Source organism: Cyrtonyx montezumae, unplaced genomic scaffold (genome assembly GCF_038088225.1).
Source record: "Cyrtonyx montezumae isolate F1298 unplaced genomic scaffold, pur_monq_1.0 scaffold_10, whole genome shotgun sequence".
In the NCBI taxonomy this organism is placed as follows: Eukaryota; Metazoa; Chordata; class Aves; order Galliformes; family Odontophoridae; genus Cyrtonyx; species Cyrtonyx montezumae.
This window is the reverse complement of record NW_027071826.1, coordinates 10,795,717-10,808,950: the sequence shown is the minus strand read 5'-3', so window position 1 is coordinate 10,808,950 and position 13,234 is coordinate 10,795,717. Positions and strand designations below refer to the sequence as shown.

At 44.2% G+C, this 13,234-nt stretch overlaps 1 protein-coding gene across 2 annotated transcripts; it reads right to left on the bottom strand.

Moving 5' to 3' along the window:
• Positions 1-4,888: 4,888 nt before the first annotated feature.
• On the bottom strand, positions 4,889-12,015 carry SLC25A29 (solute carrier family 25 member 29). Of its 2 annotated transcripts, XM_065749807.1 has the most exons (4): positions 11,957-12,015; positions 10,850-10,893; positions 6,329-6,412; positions 4,889-5,632 (listed from the first exon to the last, which is right to left on the bottom strand). In XM_065749807.1, the coding sequence occupies exons 1-4, from the start codon at positions 11,988-11,990 to the stop codon at positions 4,889-4,891; spliced, it is 906 nt and encodes a 301-aa protein (XP_065605879.1). In that variant the 5' UTR covers positions 11,991-12,015. The 2 variants fall into 2 exon arrangements, with proteins under 2 accessions (XP_065605879.1, XP_065605888.1); XM_065749816.1 differs by lacking the exons at positions 10,850-10,893; positions 11,957-12,015 and adding an exon at positions 8,830-8,837.
• Positions 12,016-13,234: the final 1,219 nt, after the last annotated feature.

Sequence of the window (13,234 nt, the reverse complement as noted above, 5' to 3'; positions counted from 1 at the left end):
AGCAGTAGCCTCTGAAGAAGTCTAAGATGGGTTCACTGAGGGCAGTTAGGGCCTTGCCATTTGGCTGTCCTTCAGTGTACTGCTGTTCCTAAGGTTTGCAGGCAGCTGCAGAGACCGCAGGAGTGGTGCTCTGTCTGGAGAAGGCCGACAGCGAACACGTGCGTGGGAGAGGAGTCTGTGAGTAACGAGTGAACAGTATTTTTGGGATCAATCACAGAGCTGATAAGCAGAGGAACGAGCTGGACTCCTTGTGAAATAGTGGAAATCCCATACACAACAAAGCTTGGGGGCTGGATGTGTCCTAACAAATCTGCTTCAGCTACAAGTCATCAGCGACTGGTTGTGAAACAAACCTGTAGAAAGCCCTGTTTTATGACTCTTACAGTGTTTATGGAATGACTTAAAGGGTTCGTAAAGCACGCGTTCTTCAGAGCTGCAGTATGCTTCCCAAAGGCATCACTAACGCTACCGACAGCTATTTTGGCGTGCAGAGTTTGTGACAGTCTTACACAAGGGGCATCTTGCAGTTATTTCAACACGTTTCTTCTCGCTCAGCGAAACAGAAGATTTGGCCTTTGGTCATGAAGTATTGGGTCGTAATCAGAATTTGATTGAAACGCTTTTTGTTTTCTTTGAAGTGTCTTAAAATTGCTTCCATCACATTCAGAGTGGGTGGGATTGGTTATTGCTGCTCTTGTCAAAACTGAATTAGTGGAGCTGAAGGTGTCCACACGTGGCAAAGGTGTGTAGCTAATTACCTGCAGCTGTCATCCCATAGTTATGTACCCAGGGCTTTGAACTTCCAGCAGATTTAAATGAATCCGATGACTCCCATTGGTTGTGAAGGCATACAGAAGTTTCTTGTTCACAACAGCATTATAAGGCATAATAATGTGGCAAGTCTTCATGGTTTTGCTGTGTGTGGTTTTTTTTTTTGGTTGGTTGTTGGGGTGGGGGGTTGGTTGTTAGTGTTCTTTCCTCTTGCATGGATTGCAGATGGAGGATTTCTTCAGGAGAAGACTTTCATAACAAGAGTCTGAGGAGCAATGGGCTGTAAGCTAACGTGCTCAACTGCTATGGGAAGTGTATCTGGTTCTGAGTGAGAAATGGAGCTGCATGGTCACTCCATTGTGAGCAGGCAGGGAACCCAGGTGGAACTTCCTGCAGAAAATTGAAGGTAAGTGTTATTTTTACATACCGCCTTTAAGTTACCAAGCTTGAAATTTACTCTTAGCCTGTTTGGAAAGTTCCCTACTGTAGCTGCTTCAGTAGGTGAAAGTACATGCCTGCTTCTCTCAGCACACAGAAGCTGGCCTTGCAGAAGGATGAGGGTCCTGCCTTCTACCTTCCCCTGTGTCTCCTCAGGACCTTGATGAACTCGTGTGAGGTCAGGGAGGTGCCTCTCTGAGCAGACATCCCATGAGTTTGTGTCTTCCCAGAAGAGTTTGTTGGGTCATCTATGGCCAAACTTACTTTTAGGGACTGCCTATTTTCCTCTGCTTTCCTTTGATGCCGCTTGTATGTATAAATTCCTGAATTTAGCAACAAGCAGTCTTCCTCCTTGTGCTTTCAGAGCTTGCCTTCAATAAGCTTGGCCCAGCAAGAATCACTGCCTTCCCTGTTCTCTTGGCTTCCCCCAGAGACAGACAGTCTGTTAGATTCTTCATCTCTCCCCATGATGGTAATGCCTGCTAATGGGACATTGCCTTTGTAAGTTCCTATCTTCTGGGACTACTTTCCTGATAAGAAGGGATTTCATTGCCCTTTCTGCTGTTCTAATGTTTGGCACACTGATAGGCTTTAAGTTGTTCTTCCAGTATGTATGAAAAGTCTGGTTAACAGCAGCTGTTAACCTGTTTTCAGCAGCTGTTTTCTAGCATCATAACAAATATATTTAATTTCACAGAAGGACGCGTTTCTCTGGAAATGTGGCAGAGTGCTTAATGGATAAAAAGAGGGGAAAAATAAGATGGGAATTCTTTGAATCTGTGGTGGCCTCGGATCTGCTTAAATAACCTCTGTAAAACTTGTAACTCCACAGTGTCCACCTTTGAACAGTGTAATTTGTCTTTGAAAAGCTTTCTGTAGCACAGGAATTTCTCATGTTCGAACTTGTCTAAAAGTAATCTCAGCTTCTCCAGGACATTGGGTCAGAGCTTTGTTTTCATTGCTGACGTTGTGTAAGCCTGTGTTTTTTCCCCTCTTGTCTATTTAAACACATTTGTGGCTGTAACATAACACTGGTATGAGCCACCCAGTAAGAGGGCGGGTCATCAGAGAGACACAAGGACTTGATGGTAGCTGAGTTTTGCCCTTGGTGAGCTTTACCTTCCTGTTCCCTTCTGCTGCTGGGAGCTTCTCCCATCCAGTGCCTGTAATGCCAGTTGGAATGAGCAGAATACTCTTCTATCTTGGCTGTATGGGCTGACAGCAAAAATCTGGACAGAACGTTTTAGCAAATACTGAGTAAAAGGATATGTGGCCTTTTTGATTGAATAATTTCTTCTACAAGCAGACTGTCAGATTGGGTATTAGTAAAAATTACATGCTGAAGAAATACTTAGATGCTCACAGAATCACAGAATTGTAGGGGTTGGAAGGGACCTCCAGAGCATCGAGCCCAACCCCCCTGCCAAAGCAGCTCCCTAGCCCAGGTTGCACAGGTAGGTGTCCAGGTGGGTCTTGAACATCTGCAGAGGAGACTCCACCACCTCTCTGTGCAGCTGTGCCACTGCTCTGTTTCCATCACTGTGAAGAAGCTCTCATGCACATTTGTGCAGAACTTCCTATGCTTCAGTTTGTGTCTGTAATGTTGTATTAAGGGGCATAGTCCAGTGGGGAAGTCTAGGTGATAGGTGGATGCTTGGACTGGATGACTGTCAGGTCTTTTCTAACCTTGGTGATTCCAAGGACGCTGTTTATTCCAGGTCTTCTATTTCTGGGCCCCAGTTCAAAGCTGTAGTTCCTGTTGAGAGAGCTCTGCTTAGACTGAATAAATGCAGATTATGAAGGGCCCAAACACTCCCCATACTCCATTGCACCCTTCTCTTGCTAGCTAAACGTCTTCAAGTGAGGTACTTGCTGAAACGATCATTATGAAGAAGCAAGGTCAGACAGCTTCCCTTCTTGCTTCATCCAGCTGATGTACTTCAAGCTGCAGCAGGGTACTTTCCTTCCTCGTGGTGTATGGGAAGGCAGATGGAGTACACATTTCTTCAGGCAAAAGCCAGAAAGCCCTCCCTTTTGCAAGCTAGATTTAGAACAAGGAAGTATTAGAGCAAAGCATAAGAAAGATTGAAGGGCAGAAATCTGTATCTTTAAAAAAATTTATTCCTCAGTTTTATATACAATAATTACAGACTACTGTACAAAGGTGTAAATGGTCTTTGCTGTGAGTTGTGCATGTGCAGCTTAGTAGACAGATTTAACATTCAATTTGAATCTCAGTGCAAGTAGGCACTAAAACATCCAACATACCTTCAAGGTATAAAAACACATACCAGTTTTACAGGTTTCTCCAGCATATGTTGTTACAGTGCAAAATGCTATGAAATAAGGTTTCTTTAGAAAAATCCATATAAATTAAACACATATTGCACTTGTCCCAACTGAAAATGTAACAGATTTACCAAAGTAGCTTGATATGTTTTGAACATTCCCCAACAAGCATGCACTCCTTTCTTTCTTCTGTTTGTGCCCAATATGTGTAGTTCTTACTCCAAATGTTAAATTGCATTTTAAAGCTCTGACTAAAGCAATCCCTCTTGAACAGACTGCTAAAAAATAATAATAAAACACAGCAGATTCATATAACAAGAACATTCTCCAAAACCCTTTTTAGTCTTTTCAGTAGCACTGTAACTAAATACATCGAAATCAGTATTGTTTAAATTCACACCGCGAGTGCATTCACCACGAACCATTACACTTCCACCCCTTATTTTCTGGGCAGGTACAAAAGTTTTGGATCTAAAGATGTGCGTATTTCCACGGTACTTCATGCTGCTAAGCTATCACTACACTCACTAACATTTTGTGCAATAACACAGGTAGGACTTCTGTACATCACTGGCTGCTATGCTGCACCTTTGGAGAAGTGGCACAAAGTTGCATTAACTCAGATAATAAAGTTTAGGTGGTCTGAAACCACACGCACTGTGCACCACCAAACAAGAAGTAGAGGTGAAGGCAGACAGCATCAGTCTTGCTAGCTTTGACTTTCCCTTAATCCTTAGTAGCCTTGAAATGTAAAGGAAGAATTAAATACAAGTGCAGGTGGTACCTTTGTGCTTGGGATATTTATTCTAATCTGAAAGTTAAGGGAGTAGCTTGGAAACAAATCATTTCTTTTAGCAAACCAGCATGAACAACGGTGCTACTAAAACCACTGACACTTATAAGCAGAGGAAAAGTAAAACATGGGGCTAGCTGAACATTAGTCCACATCTTAAACAGTTCAGGGCTACCTGCGAAATGCTTTCAGCATTTAAGTTCCTCTCCTCTCCCCCTACTTCACCTTGGAGGACTGTATGTGCTCCTGCTACGTACAATTTTTTTTCTGAACACACTTCTGCATTCAATTCAACTCAGTCATTCAGAACACGAGTTAAAACCTGATTTCTGGTACTCTGATATTCTCCAGATCCTCTTCTGGAGTCCCAGCAGTACAGTACATTCTAAAGGCAGGTCCCCATCTTACTTGGATACTGTTGGTTGTGAAGACTTTATAAAGTCGTGTGCTATTTATGCAAGTCATGAGATGACATCCTAATTTGATGCATTTAGGAGTTCTTTATACAGGTAGCATACACTGACACCACTTGTGTGGATCAGCTGTTTACACTCAGAGGCAGCTGGGCTTCAGGTCAAGGTTACGAGCACGTGCTGCTCACAGACTAGAAGGCTGCTGGATTACCGGGCCTGGGTCACATTCACCAAGATCATTTTCTGACCTCATGTACATGAGGAACACAGTGACAGTAGCAAAAGTAGCTGCGTTGACAGGAAAAGCCCGGAGAAGTGTAGAAGTGAGGCCTCTCGTGAACACCCTCCAGCCTTCCTCGTGGTAGCTCTTCCTCACGCAGTCCAGGATGCCCTTGTACTGCGTTACGCCTCCGACACCGTCTGCCTGCAGCCGGGACTTGATCACATCCACGGGGTAAGTGGAGAGCCAGGACACGATCCCTGACATCCCCCCGGAAAACAGCAGCTTGGGAATAACGTAACTGTCTTCAGCTTCACAGCCCAAGTATCTGGTCATGCAGTCATAGGTCAGGAAGTAAAAGCCAAAGCTCGGAGTCTCTCTTATGACTGTAGAGACCATGCCTCTGTTGATGCCCCTCAGCCCTTCCTTTCGGTAGATTTTGACCAAACAATCCAGAGAATTTTTGTAGTTCTTTGTTTTTTGTTTGTATTCACCAGTTCCTTGAAGCTGCATCCTTGTCTTGGCCAGCTCCATGGGGCAGCAGATGATGCACTGAATGGCTCCAGCTGCTGAGCCTGCAAGGAACTGGTTCAGAGGAGTGTCCTTGCCGAGGGCACGCAGTGTGTTTCCCTGCACGCCGAACACGACTGCATTAATGAAGGTAAGTCCCATCATTGGTGACCCAATGCCTTTATAGAGTCCAAAAGCCTGGTGGAAGAAGGAAGAAAAAACCCATCTTTTTAGCACTAGTGTGAATAACCTCCTGAAACTGTGCAGAACGTGTCCTTTCTGATGCTCACTCATGCTCTAACTTCCTCGCTGTGGACAGAAGATCAGTTTAATGTTGCTTTGTAATAATAATGATGCCACTGCTGCGTGGGATGCAAGCATCTAAACATTTTCAGCAGTGCAAATACATACTTGAGTACATTCAGAAAATAATCTCTCAGTCCATGAAGATAAAAGTTTTCTGGTAAGTATTATACATACGTTTTTAAGTAAAAGCCCTGATGCCATGCTTTCATCCTTCTAGTTATGGTCTTTAAGCTCCAGCAGGGAAAAAGAAAAAACATTAAATTTATTCTCTCATTGTTTGGACTCTCAGAAAATCAGCTATTCAAGTAACTAGTTGTTTAAAAAGTGGACTCTGTCATTTCAGCTTCCAAACTTAATGATGTCCTTCAGGAAACCTCCAGCAAACTTCTGAATGTAAGTAACCAAGCCTGAAAACCCCAGAGCAAAGTAGTACGTGCCAAGACTACAGTATCTGTGGCCATGTGAGATTTGGAGTATGCTTTTCTCTTGATCTGTGATATCTGAAGGGTTTTTTTGACCATCTTTCCCACCCTTCTCATACAAAATATATGAAGATACAGAATCAGAAAGCATTAACTTTGTACTTACAGATTCTTGCTTTATGATGGACTGAAAGCAATGGAAGGTCCCACGGTAGAGAGGTTTCTCTACATTTTGAACTTGTAGACGAACCTATAAAAGTGGTATGAGATAATGTTGTGCACACCAAGAGCAGCATAACTGGTAAACTGTCTTCCTACATACATTGAGAATTGCTATGAAATATATATGCACAAGCACAGACTGGACATTAGAATGCTATATGTGGCAAAATAATTTAAAAACATTATCTTGAGTGTTTGGAAATATTTTGGAGAGTGAAAAAAAAATGAAGGGAGGAAGATTACTGACTTATTTTGAAAGTTAGAAAAAGGGCGTGGAAGTACAATGGGGTATACTGTTACCTAGAATTTCAGCTAGAAGCTTTCCTGACCTGACTACACAACAAGGGCTTCCTCTCACTGCCAGGAATAGTTCTGTTCATGCTAAGGAATAACTGTACAAACCCAACAACATTTTATAAAAAAATATTTACAAGCCCAGCGTGAAATAGGGAAGATAACAGAAGGTTGGGAGCTTTTAGCAATGCCACATCTACTGTTTCTGGCTACCAGGCTTGGGGCCTTTCATTGAGATGGGTTTTTGTCAGAGCTTAGAGGGGAAGCATCTTAAGAAAGCTTACGTTTAGATAAGGAAAGGAATAAGAAGTCACAAAGCCTTTTAAATCTTAGTCTGCAGAAAGCAGACCACTTGTGAGAGAGTGGCTGTATCATGTTAGTAGTTAATTTTTATAGAACGGACATGGTATGTTCCATGCAACAGCTGATGTCACTGGGAGTGGTGACATTATGAGATCGATGCATTTTTGAGGTGGTTTTTAACCTTTGATGGGAAAGCCTGGTTCAGGTTTCCCTGCCAGTTTGCTTCTAGCACACTGAAACAGGAAGCCTCAGAGCTACACAGTTCATGCAAAACCCAACACTGCAGAAACTCAGTAATTGGTTTGACTGGAGTGGTGAAGTTAGACATCTGCCTTTGATCTCAGCGTGGAGGACTGCAATGTTCCTCAGAGGGGATACTTATCAACCATTTACTGCTGTGGCAAACTCTGCAGCAAAAAAAAAAATCGAGACTTATTTTGAACAAAAGAAAGGATTATTAGGTGTGAGAAATTCCTAACTTTAGTCTTTTTATCTGTGTTTCCCCAAAGTAACACCACTACCAGCAGAATGGAAGGCCCTTAGGCTTACATGGGCCTAGAACCAATCTGGGGACAGGATTTCTTAGAAGCCCCTATTAAGGTTAGCTTTCTTCAAGGGAAGAAAGGAATAGTTCAGTGGTTTTGATATTACATGTCATTTCATGCTTTGTAAATCGAAGCTGTAGTTTTTAGTGCCTTTTTAATATGCAGTTTAGTGTACACTAAGCCATGCTCGGAGACTGAGACAGCTTCTTCAAAGGGGGAATAGGGTTTTATGACGTCTTAAAGTTCAGAGCAGGCTTAGAGCAGGATTCAAAACAAATAAATCCTTTGTTATTCAGGGTTGAAGTAGCTGTTTGTTAAAACTGCTGAAGAGGCCTTCTCATAAGCAAAGCCGTATGTACCAATGAGCTGTTGGTCTGACTCCATTTATCATTTTATTGCTATTATTTCAGCTGTGAGGTTAGAGGACTTCCAAATCTATGGGCTTTGGGAGAACTGCAGCTTAGCATCCTTTTTACTTTTCCATACGAGTACCTTTAGCAAGTTAGAATAATCAATACAGCGTACAGAGGTTTAATTTCCTAGCAACACAGAGCTTCTACTACTTTTAACTGCACGATTTATGAAATATTGACTAATTAAGTGTTGTAGGACAAAATATTCAGAAAGCCAAAAGCACTGACAGATCACGGCTAGGAATGAGAAGCAGCTTTTAGCTGTAGATCAGATGGCAGTACCTGCAGCAGCAAACTGCTAGATAAGGCAATAACGTACATGGGTATTAACATCATAGTCAACAAGTTCAATTTAGCATGTACACCTATGGGCAGGATGAATCGTTTACAGAGTTCAGCTGTTAAATTACTCATTGACCAACAATCATCATATCCTTTTCATTTTGCTTCCTTCTTATTTGAAGCTGCTGTTAATAAGGCAACTGCCACAGTGACAAGCTGTAATTTCACACTGTTAAAGACTTAAACTAAGCTAAGGAAAACAAACCAGCAAGCCTTCCAGCACTCCAAACAGTTAACAGTGTGTGAAATAAGTGATTTAGAGACCTTTAAGACCTGAGGTTCTGTCTTACAGCCACTGCGTGTGGAACTGCACATAGTTTGAGAAATGCATACCAGAAAGAAGGTTCAGAATAAGGCTTTACATTTATAAAAACTGACCAGATATTTAAACCCCACTCCCACATCACAGTTGTAGAAGAGGGACATATCAGTTTAAAACCAAAAAGGATAAAAGCTTCATAAGTCTTTTAGATCTTTATTTGAACTATTACATTTTGGAATAAATTAAGACTGAGAGAAACAGAAGTGTTCACCTGGGCTATACTTACTAGGTAACTCTCCCGTGATGAGGCTTATCTCTCATCTACAACAAAGTAACACTTTTGCTGTTAATGAAGACAGCCCCTAGCTCAGAAAGTAAAGGCAGTTAAAAGCAAAAAAGCAATTTTACACATTACATCAACAAACCAGGGCTAAGGAGTGTGCCAGCTCTGGGATCAGCTCAGATTGGGTTTCTCAGCCTGGCTCCCTGCGTGTCCCACCAGCCCCCTCCCCCTTGTGAAGCACGAGCACTGGTTTAAAAATAAATAAATAAAAAGCTTAAAAGGCAAGGTGGAAATAAAATTCTGGCTTATCTAAGCAACTTCCCCACTGTTCAGTTATAGTTCAAGTGATGGCCAACTGCAGAAATGCGAGAATTATCCTTAACATACATGGGTACACATCACATTATGCTTTTCTTTTTTTCTTAAGTGGTTATAGCGGTAGTTTTCCTCACATACAGTGGTGACTATGCCAGCTAATGACAAAACATTACTACTGCCCTTCAACATAGGGCGGATGAACATCGTCCCTTCTGGTGGTATGAAAGCCACGTTCCATGCTGGATTTTATAAAATGCTTTAAATCATCTGGAAACAAAAGTGCTCCACTCTACTGTACAGCAAGATGCTTTTTCTAAAGCCAGTGCATCTTTTTTGCATTAATTCATCTGCCAGAACTAGCAGGAGGGCCCCAGATTTGCCAGCACTTAAGTGTTTACTTTCATGCACAATGAGCTGTTTCACATTAAAAACATCTTCCCCACTTCCCTTCCCCAGTGCTGAACTTCAGTACGAGCTCAGAATTCTCATGGTTTTGCTGGCTTCAGTGCAATGACTCTCACTTTAGGTTAAACACATAAAACTTGTCAGGATGGGGAGAGAGGAGACAGCTGTCTTTGTACCACCATTAAAAAAGTGTTCAAGTCTGGATGCTACCATTCTTGAAAACATTTAATTGAATTCAACACAATTACTTAACAGTCAAGTTTAGCATACGTTTAGAAACATACAAACATCATTTAACTATTTGAGCAGCTTGCACTTGGCTGGCAAGGACTAAAATCCACTAGCCATGAAAATCTGTTCAGTATTGAGTCAAGCACGTGGCTAGAATACATAATATGGTGGTGACCCCTGTAATGCTATCAGCCCTTGCATATCCAAATTCAGTAATGTAGAGGTATTCCAAATATAGCTATCACGGCTGGCATGCTGCAGTCAAGTGATATGGGTATAACACAGTGTTAAATACACTGATGTCCCATGTTCTATTCTTCCAGCATGAGATCCTAAGTAAGTTTGTCAGAAAGTGACACAGGTCATCATTTGGGTCTGATAAATGGGCTGGGACCCCTGGAGTTGTGGCTGAAGCACCTCCAGCAAGATTACATCCTCCAAAAATCATGTCTTTGAGAAGACCTTAGCTACTCCTTTCTATGCATAAGGGAATAAAGCTAACAGTCAGGAAATCAATTTTAAACTGGAAAGTTACAGAAGTATTCATGTGTTTTACCTAAAGGCAGGAAAAAGCCCCCTGATAAGCTTCATGCTATGGACTTTTGTCCACTTACATCGCTGGGTTTATGCAACAAATTAACACCCGAGGAGTAAGTAGCAGATCTTGGGGCAAAAACAACACAAAGCTTTCAGTGTAGGGACAAAATGGAGGTAAAGGCTCTCCTAGCAGCTAGTAGTGAACAGCTACAGAGGAGCAAGCACTGAACAAAATTAAGTGTAAGATTCAAATGCAATGATATTACTGCACTGATGAAATTGGGACTGGGCCAACACTTGTTCATATTTCAGAGCTGAATCATACATACAAAGAATGTTCACTTCTACAGGGCTGGAGGCTGCCAGTCAATAAGGAGCAGCTAGCGAGGCTTGCTCCAAACTTTCAGTCACAGACTGAGGCTCCTATGGCATCTGGAAATTTCTGGGTGTTTGCTAATCTCCCCATCTCCTTGGGAAAAAGCACTAATCTAGTTTTCTACTTAGAGACAGAAACATTACTCAATCAACCCACCTTAACGGTGTCAAATGGGTGTCCCACCAGCACTCCGGCAGCACCTGGAACAAAGCAGATGGCATTGGTGAGCAGCAGCCCCCTTCCTGAGGCACACACGGCAGGAGATCCCCACTTTGGTCCCCAAGCAGCACTGGGTGCCTCCATGCCTCAGGGAGGGCCATGGCTTGGGGTCTACAGCAGCATCGTGTCATGTGGATGCATGGAGTGGTCCCCTCGCTCTGAGGGGTAGCCTCACTCTGGGGAAGCAGGGAGAGCCTGGGGCACCCTAAAGGAGAGGGGCTTCCCTGCACTCTGCCCACAGCCTTTCCAGGCAGGATGGCAGCACCTGCAGAAGGATCACCTTTGCCTTACGCCAGCATCAGAGGGCTCTCTGTAAGTTACACGCAGGCCTGTCAGTTATACGCTGCACTGAAAAACACGAGTACTGCCTAAATCAAGGGCTCCCCCACCTCTGCAACCCCAAATCGTTCACCTCCCAGCAGCAGAGGAGCACAGGGCACATCTCACGTTTGCAGAAAGCGTCTTCTGGGGGAAGCAGCGAAAGAGGACATGGGGGAACACAGTGCCCCGTGCCCAGCCAGAGGATGGGGCAGCCCGCGGCGCCCAAGGACACCACGAAGGCCGCCAGTTCACCACCTCAACGCAACGCAAAGGCCACGACCCACAGTCCCTCCGGCAAGGCAGGAAAGTGGGAAAACAACCTCTTTGCAAAAGCAAAGAATCAAAACGATGCGAGAATAAACGGTTCCCTCCAGAACACACGTTAACCGCTAAAAATAGCAAAGGAAAACAAGCGGAGGCCATAAGCCGATACACGGGGAAGAGGAAGACGAGCAGCGCACCGCTCCCCTCCTCCCCTTAACATTAAAGCTCCGCGCCGCAATATGCGTGCGGGTCAGGGGCTGCAGGAAGCCCCCTGCACCCCTTTCCCCTTCCTCCTCCTGCTTTAAGAGGGGGCTTTAGATGAAAAAAAAAAACCATATATATATATATATTTCCCTCCTTCCGAACTCCTTTCCTCCATCCTTTAGAAAAGAATATATATATATATATATATATATATATATTTCCAATTTAAATTCAGTACCCCCCCCATCAACTCACCGCCGACGCATCCCGCGAGGAAATCCAAAGCCATCCTCCGCTCCGTCCAGCGGGGCCCGGCCCTGTGCGCGCTGCTGGCCGCGCACTGCCGCTGCTCCCCCCGCCCTCTCTTTCTACCGCCCGCCCTCGGCCCAGATCCCGGCCTCGCCCCCGAGGGGCGGGCAGCGGGACAACTCCCCCCCGCCGTCTGCAGGCACTGGCTGCGGGAGGAGGGTGGGACGGGGATGGGGTGAAAAGGGGCAGGAGCCGCGCTCAGCCCTTCTGCTCCGCCCTTTCCCCCCTCTCCGACCGCCTTCCTCCCCCCCTCTCCGCTACTCTGTCGCTCCTAAAGCGTTCCCATCTTCTTGCAGCGCAGCCTGGAGCGAAAAAGCAAAGGCAGGTGGGGCTGAAGCTACCAAGTCCACAGAGCCTGTCCTAGGTTTAGTCTCTCTTGGGGTCATCGTTGTAGTTAGTCAGCAGATATGATGGAAAGGCAAAACTTGGTTTTACCGAAGTGGTTTTCCTCTGTTCTGCGAACCCCCTCACCTCCCAGGCAATCTGCCTGGCCGAGATCGCCCTCTCCACCAGAAGTCTTTTGTAATTGCAATGTTCACCCACAGTTGGCAGAGAAAGACGTTTACTCCCTCCCCCTTTGCAGACACTTTCTAGGTTATCTGGAGGCGGTTTTACATCTTCATATTTTCTTCCCTGAGCTTTACTGATTATTGATCCTTGATCTCTGGCTCTTGTCAGCCTCTTCTTTCTTCTGCTGGCTTGTTGTTCCTTGAGCTGTTCCCTAAGGCTTTGCTCAGTGACTGATGGGCAATTACCTTAGGTATTTGCAGGCAACACTGAATATATCATATTCATATATCTGAGTATGAGAACTTCCCTTCCCCTCCCCTGTTTGGAATAGTTTCATATTTGCACAGCTCCTAGCTGTCTGTGCTACGCTGCTTTTTTCAGATTGTTTTTCCAGTTTTTCAGGATCCTTGGGCTTCTGGTTTCCTCGTTGGCATTTGTGCAACCCCTCCCAGGCTGCAGAGGGCTGTCTTGTCCCTTCATGTTCAAGCTATTCATAATGAGCTCCATTTGAAGCCACTGAACCCCACTCCAGCCAGTCCTGAATTCAAATTGCTGGGCAGGGAGAGTGCTGAGCACTTGCTGGATTGGAACAGAGGACATCAAGAGCTCATTGGTAGGAAGTCTGAGACCTCGAGGGTTGGTTCAGCAAGGAATGAGCTTGGATTATTTTCCCTTTTGTTCATTTTTTTTCTTTTTTGGATGTTTTCCATCTGA